Source organism: Saccostrea echinata, unplaced genomic scaffold (genome assembly GCF_033153115.1).
Source record: "Saccostrea echinata isolate AGI-Se365-2 ecotype Australia unplaced genomic scaffold, CSIRO_AGI_Sech_v1 ptg000028l, whole genome shotgun sequence".
NCBI lineage: Eukaryota > Metazoa > Mollusca > Bivalvia > Ostreida > Ostreidae > Saccostrea > Saccostrea echinata.
In genome coordinates, this window is record NW_026889777.1 from 14,692,178 (window position 1) to 14,707,416 (window position 15,239).

Consider the following 15,239-nt stretch of genomic DNA (forward strand, 5'->3'; position numbering starts at 1 on the left):
TGGGAAAAAACTCATCAAAGATACTTTATTTATATTCTGTGCAATTTTATCATTTGAAATTCTTGATCATTTATCGTAAGAAAATTCTTTTTCCTATAAGTAGATATATATGCATAGTGTATCAAATAAAGGGGTATAAAACTGTTGTGTTTCTTTTTCATATATTTAGAAGCGTAAATTCTGTTAAAAAGTTCTCTTTGTATTATGCTTATTTAAAGTTAAGATTAAAGTTAATAGATATATATGGCCAAAAAAATATTTGAATGTATCTAGAGTCTGTGAAAACGTTAAGGTGGAGTGAATTATACTATTATACTGCGTACTATTCATTTTGCTATTATGCTGTTACAATGTGTATAATTATACTTAGCTATTGTGCTGCTACACTGCTTTATGATTACAGCTATTCTGCTGCAACAATGTGTGTATGATTACCTTGAACTATTGTGTTGCTACACTGTGTGTATTAAAGTAAGCTTTTGTGCTGCTACATTGTGTGTTTGATTACACTTAGCTATTGTGCTGCTACACTGTATGTATTATTACACTTATCTATTGTGTTGCTACACTGTGTATATGATTACACTTAGCTATTGTGCTGCTACACTGTGTGTATTATTACACTTAGCTATTGTGCTGCTACACTGTGTGTATTATTACACTTAGCTATGTGCTGCTACACTGTGTGTATGATTACACTTAGCTATTGTGCTGCTACACTGTGTGTATGATTACACTTAGCTATTGTGCTGCTACATTGTGTGTATGATTACACTTAGCTATTGTGCTGCTACACTGTGTGCTTGACTACATTACACTTAACTAAAAACTGTGCTGCTCTACTGTGTGTTTGACTACACTACACTTAAATAAAACTGTGCTGCTAGACTGTGTGTATGAATACATTTACTGCTTCACAATGTGTATGATTACACTTAGCTATCTTGCTGCTACACTGTGTATTTGATTACAATGAAGTTTTGTGCAACTACACTGTGTGTAATATTACACTTACCTATAAATTGTGCTGCTACATTGTGTGTATGAATATACCTAACTTTTGTGTTGCTACACTGTGTGTATAATTATATCTCTGTGAGCATGAAATAAAAGGATACCACAGGGTCTGATACATCTGTTTTATATTTGAATATTTTACTAGAAAAAAGACCTTAATGGTAATCTAACAACAAAGCTTTATGATAAACGTGATGATTTTAACTTTTCAATCGTCAAGTTCTCTTACTTATGCATCAATATACCCTTATCACCTGCATATGAGTTGTTATCTCTCAGTTTTTTTCGATACACAAGAGCATGCTCTACGTATGAATGATTTCTAAAACGAGGTAAGTTATTGACAAAAAAAATTCATGAAACAAAAATATCAACATTCTCGTTTAAAGTTATCGTTTCGTAAGTTCTATGGTCAATACAATGACCTTGTCAGCAAATAAATCTATCATTAAGTCATATGCTGACTGACGTTTTTCAAACTAATTTCTAGGCCATTATTAACACACTGAATTGTCGACGGATTTTTGCGTTTTCCGTTATTTTCCGATCATGACAAAGAGCACACGGTGGGTGTGACCGGTAGACAGGTGATGCTAACTTCTCCATGGTACCTGATCCCACCTTTGCTGTTTTTGTAAGTCCCTGTTTGCTCTGCTTCCGATTTGTATTGTTTTAATGGACTTTAAGCTTGAATACTGTTCTTTATCTCCATATTTCTATTCAGCTATTAAACTGTTGTTACACAGTATGTATGAATAAACTTGAATAATTTGGAAACAAATCCATTAAATTCTCCAATCAAATTTGCATTAACTGAATGAATTTTTGTTGCTTGAAGTTTTAAGATCGCAAACATATGGTAGAAAGATTTCCAAGGTGTTAAGCGTATACTTCTAAAAAAAAAAAAACTATTAAAAGAAAACTTAGGTTTAAAATTGTAATCTATGGCTCACTTTAGTTAATTGTAGTTTATCAAAATATCAGTTTTTCAATACGTTTTGGCAAAAGTCTCAACGTTTTCCTATAATGACTGAAGTTAAGTACACTATATAATTTATATTGCTATATTACATTTATTTGATTTTTAAATACATGTAGTAAATTTTCTTTTGTTTCTCGAAGGTAATATTTTAATATGTGTATATTCAAATACTGGTTCCAAAATGTTGATCATCTTTTGGTTCTTTGGAAAATTATTGTTCCGTAAGGAAAAGATGAATGTAAGAATAAAGTTTCATTAAAAAAATAAAAAAAAAAATCACAGTAGAGTATTTAAGACTTATAGCAAATAATAGTAAATCATGAAAAATCAAGGTTCATTAAATAATACAGTTAATAGTAATTTCAGTTAATTAGCGTTGCTTTGATTACCTTGTAAGGGAAACTTGATGTTAGCACTGGTCTATCTAGTTTCCCCTGGAATTTATTAATGACAACGGACGCTGTTACATTAGAAAGTTCAAATGTTATCATTATCTGAATTTCGTCATCTCCTAAACAGCAGTCCTGTAATAAATTAAAACAATATAAGTTAAAGCAGAAACATCGAACGTCAAACCAAGTTTCTGGCTTCTACTCTATACATTATGTGCAGAGTTTTAATAGATTTCAACTTTTTGGGGATGATATATAATAGACACCTTCAATAAATGTTTAATTCATCGTCAAGTTATTTCATTATATATATATATATATCGAGGATAAGTTGCTTTTAGAAATATGGTCTTGTATCAGTCGGAAGTAAGTATTTTAGAATTGGTTAACCAACTCCCCTTTCCTGTGATTTCATTCTCTTTGTTTTTTTTCTTGGATATTTATTTCATTATGGATATAGATATCATCATCATATTGAATATAATCGAAACAGTCAATTTGTTTTTGATATTATTGCTGCTGTGTGATAATATATTGTTGACAATTGATTCAGGTGCAAAGCCTTCACACCCATCGTCTTTTCTACTGATTATTTTCCCTGTTTTTGTCCCCCTACTCCCTATCTTGTGTATTTTTTTTTTTTTGCAATGCCATCGATTTTCAATCTGAGTACATGTGAGGGGATGGTTAACCAGAAAAATATAAACACGCAAATAAATCCAGTTTGTGTGAATGTTGGGTTGGGAGTAAAAAGCTAAGAAAAACTTATTCATAGGGGAGGGAAAAAGCAACTATCTATTGAGCAAAAATATCTATTCTGAATCAAAATTTAAAGAGAATACTTAACACTGAGAGGACAGGGACTTTTGTCCCCTCCCCCAATAACCACTGATCTGTTTATCCACTGGGCTGTTCTTGTGACCATTAATTAAAATTTTTTCGTTTCAATTTTTCTTTAACATACACTTCATCGACCTGATTAATCTCTTTGAAGCGTTATTACAATAACAATTTTTTTTTATTGTTTTCAACAAAAATTATAGCGGTGTTATAGTGTTCTCAATACACATTAATATCAAACTATGCAATAATCATAAATTAGAATTGATTGATAATAGATTTAGCCTTTACATGAAATTACAAATAAGCCTTTGTGGCTTGTAGCTGGTTGAATTTAAAGACATTCATTCCTTTTACTTTCTCTATGTTACTTTCAAACTTCGTCTTTGGATTAAAACAATTTATGTACAATATTTGAGAGAAAAATAGCCATGAAGAAATTCTGAACACAAACGATAAATGTTAAACTCTTTTTCAGGAAACAAACGGGACTATTCGTTATTTTGTCAGCACGATAATGATAGAGGAAAAGCCTAAATTTCCTGCAAAATGTTAATTTAATGTGGTCAGTAAACCAAACTTTCGCTTATACATGAATTCAGAGCTTTTTCATGATTTTGAGAGAAATATTCAATAATTGTACATGTAACCTATATTTTCTATTCATTAGCTGAATTTTCTTATAAGGAAACCTGAGAACTTTTATGCAGTCTTCTTTTCTTTAAAGACATATTTCGCAAAATAATTTTAAACATTTAAGGCAAATTTTCTTCTTATCTCGTCATCAAAATAAGATGATTAATCAAAAACTGATAATTCAATAATCTTCTTTTATCCTCGAAGGGTCGAAGTCAAAGATAGATTTACATCCCTTACTTGATTTATTGAAATTTTCTGTAATTGATGGTGCTCAGTAGAATAACTTTTCTATTAACTTTTGCATTTTGTATTTTTCCTAGAAGGGACGCGGAAAAGTGTCATCAAACTCAATACATGTAGATTACACTGAAGACAATGTCATTTATGAATATTTACATTTGCTGTGTTTTTCTACTAAGCTAACTGTGAAATTGATTTGAAAGTCATTTTTGTGTATATTAACGCGTGGAAATATACACGGTGAAACTCGCGCTAAAGTGACGTCACAATGAAGCTACGGAGACGTGAATAAAAATGTAACGATATAGGGCAGCAAGAAATTCAAATTTTGAATATATTATTGATGCTTTTAAACTTGTAAAATGTAAATATAAGGAACGTTTTTAAATTTAGTGTGAATTATTGGTGTGTAAATCACACAGACTTGCACGTAGGCATATTTTTCATGAAGCGCTAGCGCACAAAACTTAAAAACATTCCTTAAATAAATCGATCGCAAAATTAAAATATATTTCTTACACGTTGAAAAATTAGTGCATTTTTTACACTTTCATACGGAAACAGAATTCATATATCCTCTTTTATTATAGATATATGACATTTTGATTTAAATTTCCAGCATATTATCAGCCCTTGAATAAAATTGGACAAAACTAATACTAATACTTAAAGGCAGAGATTTAAAGCACCGCCTTCGAAAATACCTGGTCTGTGTACCCCTGTCAATCAAGTACATTAAGGTACATTATTTAGTGCTGGAACTTGATTGACATTTTCTTACCAGTCTCTGTGTATACCCGGTACATCTTGTTTGGCACTAATGGCGAACTTCAAATTAACTTTTAATCCTTTGATATTTACCTCACATGGTACAGAGAAGCTGTACTACTATGAATTTTTAGCTTGATTTTATATATATACATACATATATACCTTTAATATCCGAAATAATTATAATATTCTTCATGATAATATATCAAAATTTGGTATAGCTATTTTTTCAAAGCTCAACAAATACGTGAATGATAATATTTTTTAATGTATTAGGACACTTTTGACACACATTCAAATACAAATTAATATAAATTATAGAGATGAAATTTTATTTACAACTTTTTACTTCTAATTTAAAATTGTCTCAAAATCCCAACACAAGTGAAATGTGACTTTTTGGGTATTTTGCTGTGTATTTAATCACTTCCTGTGTATAGGTATTATGAGACAAAAGACTACAGGTAGACTGCTAGCCCTCAAGGCATTCACACCTGTACAAAATAAGCCCTTCCTCACCTGGAATTTACCACCTGGTAAAACTTCTGTGCCCCTTTATAAACACCTTCAGGCTGAAACCTGAGCCGATTATATATATATATATATATATATATATATATATATATATATATATATATATATATATATATATATATCAAGACGGTCTCAATGAGAATAAATATGATCCTTATTCACTAAAAGTAAAATTTTTGAAAACTCACTTTCATTGGTTTTAATAGTTCAATCATTATAAAACATTCTATAAGCACATGCATAAATAAACAATATTTTCTTACTTTGACTATTATAAAGTATTGTTCAGAACATGATATGTTGTTGAGGGTCAAGGAAACTGAATCTTTCATTGTTGAAAGAAACTCGTCTGTTTTACTTTTATCTAAAGGGCCGAATTTCAGAGCAGCGTCCTGTCTAATGGTTGCAGTAAAATTCAGGAAAACTACAAGAGAGAGAAAACACTTAAAGGTTTTAATGTAAAATATTTCTTTTTAACATCAGGGCTCAAGAAGCTACTATTTAATTATTATTTGAGGATACTGTTTGATTTATTGTTCACACTATATTAAAAAATATGGCAAAATATTTTTAAAAGTTAAACAACCAAATTTTATTCTTCAGTGAGTCATTAAACGCAATATAAGGTAGAGCTGTTTTACCCTTAATCAAGGGTTTTGGAGAATATATTTTTATTTCGGTTAAAGGGGCCTGGACACAGTTGCATTGCTGTTTCGTTTACATTTTTTAATTTCTATATTTATTGAAAAAATAACTTCAAATAAATGATATATAAACATAAAAATTCTCAAACCTCAGTGCACGACAAAGACATCCTTCATAACATTATGTCAAACATGTGTTTGTAATTATAGGCACGAGTTCTGTTTTTGTTAATGTTTATTTTTTGCCGTGAGTGTTAGATAGAGAATGTTTGTCAATTAAACGCGTCCCAAAATTTATAATTTTAATAATTTTTCAGATAAAAGAAATTTCTAATTACGATTTTATATTATATTGGTCTGAAATGCTCTAGCAACATGTAAGTCATGATACCGAAAATTCTAGAAAAACTTATTTTCAAATAGGTGCCTAAGCCCCTTTTAAGTGCCTGACTTTATAGTAAAAAAATTCTAATTCTAATTCTAAAGCCTAATTATTTAAATCAATCAACTTTTCCTGAAGCGCTTCCTTTTTTTGAATTATGAAAAAAATATTACCATTTGATAAGATGTTGTCTTGTTTTGTTTCGACGTGAAAGCATATCTGAAAAGGGACACAATGTTCACACATAGCTGAGATCTTTGTCCTCTTTATGCTGGGTTGAATGTTAAGCATCGTTGAACTTTGTAACACAACTGCTTGACTAGAACGATGACAACCAACAACTACTACTAAAAAATCACAATATGAAAATAAAATTAAAGAAAATTATATACAATTACTAGTATATACAAAAATTATATACAAACATATAATGTTTATCGTATTTCAGTGAAATATTTTACATATTAGCTTGGATTTGATTAAGAATTCAAAATATCACCATTTTACTGAAATTAAGGTTTAGTGGAAGTGTACAAGTGGATTGATTTTAAATCAAGCTTATTGCATAATCAATATTTTACATTAAGCCAGATCGCAATAAAAATAATAATAATTACGGTTATATACTGGATTATTTTACTGAGACGCAATATTGGAATTTGGTCACACATATTACAATGTAGAATATTTAGCATTACATCACTGTTTTTATAGTGATGTTAAGGTGCTGTGGAAAGGAACAAGAGGATTTATTATACATGATGACTGTTCGGATTTTATTGAAACCTTTTGCTTATTTCCTTTTCTGATCAACGTTTATTGGTGAAAATTGTATAAACATTCATTACATACCAACAATATATTAAACAAAATTTATATCAGAATTATTTTTATATTTCTTTTAAAAGCCCTATTAATATGTCCATGGTGGGGATATCTGGCACAGTCTCGAAACCAGCTTTCGGAACTCTTTATCTAGGCTAAGTATTCAGCCCTGGTTGACCCAGATAATGTATTAAAATTCCTGAAATATACAGATAATATTTTTATGTTTTATTTTACTCCATTTTGTGTAAGTTTGATAGATTTTCGATTAAAATGAATTTTAACATCAAGGTAGCGCAACGGGTACACTTTATGCAAAAAACATCTACGCTTGAGTTTATCGTTGACTTCAAACATTTTTTGACAAATCATTTAACCATAATGAAAGAAATGGAGCAGAACAACCGCCAGTTATTACGAACGAATTAAATTATCTAGTCCTATAGCTGATACCGATTGATGCACGTCCGACTCTAAGAGACACTTTATGGACATTTTGCATTGGGGTATAGCATTAGCACACAAGTTTTTAAAGGAGGTTAAAAAAATGGAGGGAATTTGTACCTGTTTGATTCCTAAAAAATTATTCGAAATACGCAGTTGAAGCCTCCCGTTCGTTTTAATGTGAAAAAAAAAAAAATCTAACACAGAAATATATTTTGAATGATGTAATTATGTCTTTGAAGTGTTCTACGTCAATAAACATACTAATATTGTCATACTAATAAACATTCGTAGTATGTTTATGACGTAGTATGTCAATAGACATACTACGTCAATATGCAATTATAGAATTTCACCAGATCTTATCTAAACATGCTATTAATAAAATATTTTTCATATTTATTTGATTTTTTTTCTTTATAAAATTCTGAACTTTCATGAATCGACCCCTTTCCTCTTTGGAGTTCAGTAAAAGTCACAATAATTTCAAAACAACCCAAGTATATCGACCGTAGTGTATAATTAATTTTTCACAGCATTTGAGCCAGATCGCTTTTTGCGATACCAAAAATTGTTGTTATATACTGAATATTTAGAATTTTAATAATGAGGGGCAATATTATACACTTATTTGATGACTACGAGGGGAACAGTCAAACTGTTGTCCCGAGGTAATGGGGAAGACCTGGGAAACTGTTGCCCGAGGCCGAAGGCCGAGGGCAACAGTTTCCCAGGTCTTCCCCATTATCGAGGGACAACAGTTTGACTGTTTCCCGAGTTGTCATCAAATAAGTGTTTTATTCCCTAACCTACTATATAATTTCTTAAAGTAATGATATTGACATAATAATCAATGGCCTTTAAAATACATCGACAAATGTTTGTACATGTATTATTTTTTAAAAACAAACTATTAATCAAATTCTCACACCGATTGGTGTTCAGAAAAATTTATGGATGTGATATTATCATGCACTAATAAATTGAAAAAAAAAAAAAATGTAGTAAACAACATAATGATGTCTTGAAGATTTGAATATTACATGTGTATGGCAAAGAACTATACTGAGTGAAAGGGGCCTACATTTTTCCCAAATTACCCTCAGAAAAGGTGTTCATGGCCTCTTCTTCGAAATGATATTAAATTGATTATATATCAGGATTACTTTTCAGATGATAATTTCAAATTGAATGAAAATGCTTTAATTAATACATAATTCAATATTAAAGCTGTAAAGTACGGGGAATTAATTATGACGTCATAATGGAACAGTTCAGCCATGCAACAGTTCATTCTGTGACCAGGTAAACAGTTTTGACTGTTTCACGATTTGCAAAAACATTAAAAAGAATCAGGAAACAGTTCAAAATGCCTAATTACAATATATATAGTAGGTTAGGTAATAATGAAATATATTTCACACGTACCACAATATATACGTCTATGTATTTTTAAGTGTGATAAAAAGACTATTAGAAAGATTAACATGAATTCATTGTATTTGAGCAAAGAGATGTAAATAACCCGCTTTAACATAGTGAATTAAATTCAAACAACCGTCTGAATAAAGCAGGGTTTTTTTTTTTTTTTTTTTTTTTTTTTTTTTTGAAGAATTTGTTCACAATCATAGCTAGACTTACATGCAATATGGCGAACTTGAAAATTTGTGGACATGGATCACCATTTATCATCAAGTTATTTCATTTTGATATTATTGTTACTATTTAAATAGCAATTAATGCGTGAAGTGTTTTCTAGAATGAGAAATGACTTGGGGAGTGTTGTTTATCTTTCTTTAGTCTACTTTTGTTGTATCACTATACCACTACATCTATGATAAGTACGTATGTAATTTATATGTTACATCAAAAATTGTTTATCTATTTCATAAAAAGTGTTATCGTTGTAAAATGACACTTATCACTCATACAGCTGACAATAAGTAAGGTTAAAGTGTCTTTGAAGGGTGGTTGGTTATTATTTTTTAGTACTTGCAATTGTTTGATTGAATTGTGTCAATTATACTTGATAAGAAATATAAACCCTGAAATAACGTGCTGTGAAGAACAAAAATAGAGAATATAATGACCTCATTGTCAAATACGACCTAACCTTGAATCGTACTTTGTTTCCCACCAATTGTTTAGTCATTGTTTTACACCATTTTGACCACGGATTACAGTAAAACTCGGCTGTAGCAAAGTCTTACGGATCTGCGAATTTACTTCGCTATTTCCGTAATTCGCTACATTCGTATGAAGTATTCATTAAAGTAAGGTACATTGTAATTTTTACGAGTTCCATTTTTATCAAAACTTGGTTGTCGCTGATGGTAAAAAGGGTGGACTTTGAAGTAGCGTGAGGAATGGTTTTATAAAGTATTTGCAGTCGTACTTTTTCATGTTATTGATTTTGCTAATATTTTGTGACTTCAAATTTCCTGTTAGTTACTTGGAGTTATTTTAAAAGTATCCACATCTGATGACATGTAACATTAATTCTCGAATATGTTGTTCAACAGTACTCCTGAAGTTTCTCATTCACTAAAGTTAATATTTTGGTGAGGAGTTAAGAAAGTAGATTGGTAGAACATTAACTGGAACCTGCTATAATTTTTCTTTGTTTTTATGTCCAAAGTCATATAGTCCAAATTAATTACTATAAACATTCACAAAATGTATGTACCTGTCTTTCTTCCATCGTTAATTTTGGAAGGACGAGAAAACGATATTCCAAAACCTTTAATAGACTGATGAAGATCAGATGATTTTATGTGCTGGGTATATGTCGGCCATATTCCTGATTTATGACCATTAAATATATAAATTCCCCCGCTTCCGTTGTCCTCATAAGGAGCACCGATGGCAACGTCTGAAATAAAGAAAAAAATAGTTTGATAGTTAAATAAAATATAAAAACGATTACAAAAAACTAGTTAAACAGTTACGTTAAACAAATTGATAAAAATTCTTGGACACTGATGAAGGTACATTTATTCTTATTACTGGTATTTAACATACTCATATACCCAATCAAATTTATCCTCCCTTATTGTGCACTAAAAATCATCATTTCATACTGGATAAAGTTTGTTTTTTTTTTCTGAGTCTGATGTTCTTTTCACAAAAACCTCAGATGTTAATTCTTAAAAACCCTTTAAGAACTGTCAGAAAATTTGAGATCACAAAACTTTACCAAAATCATACGACTCTTCAATACTTTATACAACAATTCCGCACAAAACAACCAGACAAGGCTCTTTGACATCATAGACAACTGCTTCCTCAAAAATGAAACACACTAGAGCTATGTTGACTTTATGCAGAAAATGGCCCTGCTCCTATACTAGTTAATTGAATATCACCCTCTGTCCACACAGCAGGTGTGACTGGTAGACAGGGAAAGCTATATTTCCAAGAATAGGTAAATGATGGTGGTGGTGGTGGTGGTGGGGGGGGGGTATTGCAATTCGGTGGCATTTTATAATCTTGGACTGTAACCCTGTATCCCATTCTATCTGAAGACCTAAAATTTTTAACTTTTCTGGGTTATGTCGACCTTGATTTTATTGCTATTTATGAACAATTCTTTACAACTGTTTAGAAAAATATTTGCAACTAATGCCAAAAAATGTGCAGGTTTATTTGTCGTCTTACGGAGAAAGAAAAGCCTTCAAATATTTATCCTTCGCATGATATTAAAAAATACAAACCATTGAAGCCATCATTGTTCAGGTCACCTAGGTTACCAATCGAAGCTCCAAATTGCGCATGTGCAAAGGGAACGCCTTTAAGAGTTGTGTCAAGTCCAAACCCTAACTTATAATATAAATCAAATGAATAAAAACTTTTTTAGATTCATCATCATACATAAAATAGACTTTTGAAAGTCATTATTTTTTTCTTTGTTTACTAAGTATTTTTCCTTTGTTTACTAAGCATTGCCTTTCCAAAAAGTAACTCATTACAAAAGAGAGAGAGGGAGGGAAGCTTACAATTCCTCTTGATTTAAAAACATAGACTCTCCCTTCGTTTTCCATGCTGTTTGATGTAAAGTAGGGTGCGCCGATTATTATGTCATCCAGGTAATCATTAGGAATCCTGTAGGTCAGCAGTGACGCTCCAAAACCAATTCCAATCTACAAAAGTTCATGTTATTATTTTTTTTGCACCTTAACTTGTGATGTAAATTATTACGGCGCCGCTGGAGGGCAAATAAGAAAAAGGCCCAAGGGCCTTTACGGTCACCTGAGTATAAAACAACACTGTAAAGGATCCATAGAAGCATATTGCAAAATTAACTGAAAGATGTAGCTATGTTACCCAAGAATTTCAAACATACGTAATCAGAGATTACAGAGCTCACCTCAAAGAATATTGCCTTTAAGTAAGACAAAGTCCCATACTAAACTAATAATCTAGTAGTGTGCATCCCTAGATGTAACATTTATGCAATTTTGTCTGATAGGGCTTGCAGTTACTAGGAAATGGACTTATCTAAAGACTTAAAACTAGTCACTCATCCAGAAAATGCAAGTTAAATCCAGCATCTGAAGCAAGTTTGAGAGTGTTCATCCCATGATGCAGCATCCATGTAAGTTCATTTCAGATAGGCCTTATAGTTTCTTGGTAATGGACCTGCTCCAAAAACTTAACCTGGTCACTCATCCGGAAAATGTAGGTCAGATCCAGCATCCTAGGCAATTCCAGTAGTGTACATCCCTAGATATATCATCCATGCATGTTTGGACAATATAGGGCTTATAGTTACTTGGAAATGAGACCTGCTCCAAAAATATTCACCTGCTCCAAAAACATTTACCTGGTCATTCTCTAGCTGAAATTTTAGCATCTGAAAGCTTTACTGGTACAACGAAACATACTAGAAGCATACTCCATGCATCTCTGATTAATATAGGGCATAGAAGTACTTGAAAAGAAATCTGCTCCAAAAACTTTAAACTGGGACGCCGATGCCGACGCCAACTTTGACATCGACGTCGAAGATATTACATATGCTCCCCCCAACTTCGCTGAGGTGAGCTAACAAGAGGCCCAAGGGCCATAACGGTCACCCGATTATAATATATCAAATAAGAGGATCTATAGAGTATAAAATAAACTTATAGATGAAACTTTGTTGCCCAAAAACAAAAAAAATAGGATGGTTAGGATCAACGAAATGAGAAGTATAATATTCAGTAAATTTTTAATCTATTCCCTATTTATCACTAATATCATACAATCTATTAACAAATTATTTAAATGCTTATGTACTTAAACCCAATATTGTAATCTCTTACATTGCCCTCTCTTGGTCTAAGAAGAACGTTTGATAAGACGTTATTTTTCTCTCCTTTTTATTTATCTATTACTTACAAGTCTACTTGATCATTAAAACTGTGAAAGTACTTTTAGTACTGTACATTAAAAATTCTCGCATAATTCTCTAATATTCGATTAACCTTTCAAATGAATTATTTACAGTTAATTATTCAAAGTGAATGGCAAAGGGGAATGCCATCTTTCGGTAGAATACAAATTAATAGAGCACTGGTCAGGACAAAAACACTTGACCAAATGGTCTAGATGATAAAAAAAATATGGTAAAAGTACCCTTCCTTATCAAAACGTTTACTCTGTTTGCCTCTGATATGTCCAGGAGCAGAGAAGATTTTCAAAGAAATTATGCATTTTTCCTAGATTTAACACAGCCCTACCCTAACACCAGAACCCATGACCCAGGGACATGAAATTCACACATTTGGAAGAGGTACCCTCATTATCATAACTATTCACTTTGTTGAAGATTTTCACATTATAAACACATTTTCACTATATTATCAATAGACCCCCCCCCCCTCCCCCGAGAAACATAAGAACCTCTGACCCTGGGATCAGAAGTTTAAAAATTTTTGTAAGAAGCACCATTGCTCATCATAGCTAAACTTTTACACTTTGTTTATTTGCTCAACAGGAGCAGACAGAGTTATATAATAGAATTAATGCATTTTCACTATATTATCAAGAGTCCCATCCTTTCATCAGAACATCTGACCCAAGGGCCATGAAATTCACAACTCTGAAAGAAGCACTCCTGCTTATCATTACTATACACTTAGTTTCTGCCATGTAACCCGCAGCAGAAAAAGAATATTTTGAAGAAATTATGCTTTTCACTATATACCTCAAACCAATAGGCCCCCTTTTCACCAGAACCCCTGACCCAGGGGCCATGAATTTCACAATTTTCAAAGAATCATGCTTGCTTATCATAACCATGCACTTAGTTTGTTTAAATAATACCCAGGAGAAGAAGGGAAGATTTTTAAAGACATAATGCATTTTCACTATATAATCAATAGAGTCCCGCCCTAACACCAGAACATCTAACCCTTTGGCCATGAATTTCAGGATTTTGGAAGAAGAATCATTCCTTATCATAACCATGTGCTTAGTTTGTTTAAATAATACCCAGTAGCAGAGCAGAAGATTTTCAACGAAATAGTGCACTTTCAGTATATGATCTATAAAGCCCCGCCATAGCACCAAAACCCTGACCCTGGGACCATGAATTTTACATTTTTGGTAGAGGGGTCAATGCGTATTACAATCATGCCAACAATTTGACTGATTGATGTCCAGTAGTAAAGAAGAAGGTTTTTAAAGATTGCATTAATTTTGATGGTTTAAGCCCCACCCCTCAGATTCCAGGGTTGCAGGGACCAACAAATTCACAGTTTTTGCTCCCCTTCAACAATAGGTGTTTTAATTTATGCAAAAATTGATTGAAAATGGTTCAGCGGTTTATGAGAAGCTGAAAATGTTCAAAAGTTTACGACCGACGACAGACAAAAACAGATAGCAATTGGTCACTTGAGTGACTCAGGTGACATAAAAATCTAGTATAAATACCCTTGCTTATTGTAACTTGCGAGAACTTATCGATCAACTTGGGATCGTAGTTGGTTTGCCCAAGTCTTACGAGGATGAAAATGAATGCAAAGTATGCAAACAAAATGGACACCTGCCTAGTGTGTTAGCTATTTATTTTAAATAGATATGTTTTTGTCACTTGCCTAGTGTTACGATGAAGTCCCGAACAAAAAAATACTATAGTTAACTATAGTTTACTATAGTTAACTATAGTTAACTATAGTAAATCAAAGTGTCAAAGTTATCACTATAGTAAATCAAAGTTTTCAAAGTGATCACTATAGTGTCAAAGTTATCACTATAGTAAATCAAAGTTTTCATAGTGATCACTATAGTAAATCAAAGTTTTCATAGTTATCACTTCAGTAAATCAAAGTGTCAAAGTTATCACTATAGTAAATCAAAGTGTCAAAGTTATCACTATAGTAAATCAAAGTGTCAAAGTTATCACTATAGTAAATCAAAGTGTCAAAGTTACCACTATAGTAAATCAAAGTTTTCACCATAGTAACTCAAAGTTTTCATAGTGATCACTATAGTAAATCAAGTTTTCATAGTTATCACTTCAGTAAATCAAAGTGTCAAAGTTATCA

General features: G+C 31.7%; 1 protein-coding gene across 1 annotated transcript in view; it reads right to left on the reverse strand.

Annotated features, from left to right (window-relative positions):
* Positions 1 to 15,239, reverse strand: part of LOC133193550 (integrin alpha-4-like) — a 59,131-nt gene that overhangs the window by 12,119 nt on the left and 31,773 nt on the right. The window contains exons 9-14 of the mRNA XM_061329511.1: positions 11,706 to 11,849; positions 11,424 to 11,529; positions 10,397 to 10,582; positions 6,615 to 6,788; positions 5,679 to 5,839; positions 2,389 to 2,523 (exon numbers count right to left, since the gene is read on the reverse strand). Coding sequence (XP_061185495.1) covers positions 2,389 to 2,523; positions 5,679 to 5,839; positions 6,615 to 6,788; positions 10,397 to 10,582; positions 11,424 to 11,529; positions 11,706 to 11,849 — 906 coding nt within the window. The remainder of the gene's footprint in view (positions 1 to 2,388; positions 2,524 to 5,678; positions 5,840 to 6,614; positions 6,789 to 10,396; positions 10,583 to 11,423; positions 11,530 to 11,705; positions 11,850 to 15,239) is intronic.